The sequence below is a fragment of the Sinocyclocheilus grahami genome, unplaced genomic scaffold (genome assembly GCF_001515645.1).
Source record: "Sinocyclocheilus grahami isolate Dianchi unplaced genomic scaffold, SAMN03320097.WGS_v1.1 scaffold28.1, whole genome shotgun sequence".
Lineage (NCBI taxonomy): Eukaryota > Metazoa > Chordata > Actinopteri > Cypriniformes > Cyprinidae > Sinocyclocheilus > Sinocyclocheilus grahami.
In genome coordinates, this window is record NW_015505207.1 from 2,520,894 (window position 1) to 2,522,390 (window position 1,497).

General features: G+C 40.9%; 1 protein-coding gene across 1 annotated transcript in view; it reads right to left on the bottom strand.

The window, feature by feature from the left end:
• The window catches only part of LOC107569997 (granzyme B-like), a 14,053-nt gene that overhangs the window by 5,067 nt on the left and 7,489 nt on the right, over positions 1–1,497 (bottom strand). Inside the window, exons 3-4 of the mRNA XM_016256187.1 lie at positions 536–704; positions 204–464 (exon numbers count right to left, since the gene is read on the bottom strand). Coding sequence (XP_016111673.1) covers positions 204–464; positions 536–704 — 430 coding nt within the window. The remainder of the gene's footprint in view (positions 1–203; positions 465–535; positions 705–1,497) is intronic.

A 1,497-nucleotide genomic window follows, 5' to 3' on the forward strand; every position in this document is an offset into this window, starting at 1 on the left:
AATATAATATAATATAATATAATATAATATAATATAATATAATATAATATAATATAATATAATATAATATAATATAATATAATATAATATAATATAATATAATATAATATAATATAATATAATATAATATAACACAATATAATATAATATAATATAATATAATATAATATAATATAATATAATATAATATAATATAGAAATACCGAACAAAATGCATGCTTCCCATCTGAAACACTGCAGATCATTCTCTCAGGGTTGAAGTAATGCTGCCACTTGTTTTTACATTCAAAGCTGAACTGCAGTTTAAGCTTGACCTCCTGCATCACATCTGATGCCTGTTCTCCTTTTGGTGTTTTCAACCCCCAACCAGCAATGTAGCATTTAACATTAGCTGGTGTTTTCCCATTTTTCTTAGGAAGAGGCATAACTTTCACAAACCTATTCAGCTTGGCTTTGTTCTTCAGCTGCAAATAGCAAAATAATTTATAGAGCGCAAAGTGCATAAAAGAGTTACAGTAGGTGAAGGTGAAAATACCTTTAGTAACATGATATCATAGCTGTAGTCCTCTTCCTTGTTCTGTTTAAACATAGGATGTTGGATGAATTTCATCACTGGAATTCTCTGTTGGCTCTTTTCCACCTTGGTAATGTTGTGTGCTCCCAGAACAACCTCAAAGTGGTCCTGATAAAAGTAGACATTGTCACTACGGAAAAAATCAAATACTGTGTTATAAGTTAATTTTAGGGCTGCACGATTAATCGTATTTTAATCTCGATAACGATATTCACCTTTCTCGATTAATTAAAAACAATCGTCACGATATTGGCCGGCTCGTTAATTATCCAGAAAACGTGTTTTTAACTTGGCATTTGCGTTCCCTCTCATATGCTCACTTCAATGCTCATTCCGTCAACACATCCCTCGCATGGCTAGGGAAGTGGAACGTCAGCCACCTGCAGCTCGCTCACGCTCTTCGTCCTTACAGCACCGCGAGGTCCAGCGGCATGAGCCACCACCTAGGTTACCCCCTCGTAAAGACTGGGGTCCTAGGTCTCGCCCACCGGCTTACGCACTGCAACGCAAGTGAGTAGACCTGAGTTCAACGGCAAAGCCCTCTCGTCCTCAAGCCCCTAATAGCAGTTCCTGATTCCTCTGCTCATCTTCGGAGGCCAGGCCCTCCTTTAGAGAGAGTGTACGAACCGCACAAGCGTATTCGACTCTCTCGCTGTGGCCTCAAGACTCCGATCTTGACGGTCCGGCCGCATATATTGCGCCTCGGGCAGTTTTAGATCGAGTCCTTACGACGAACCCCTCCTCGGATACTCTGCGCGTTCCAGCCTTCAGAGTTCGAGAAAAAGCCCAAGGGTCATGCAAGCATGGCCCGTTTATGACGGCCTCCAAAGCTCCCACTGTTGGGGCAATGGGCAGGCCCGACAGAATCGGCCATCTTCCCATTATAGTTTTTCCCGCCACTCAGGTGCTTCGGGATCCTATAC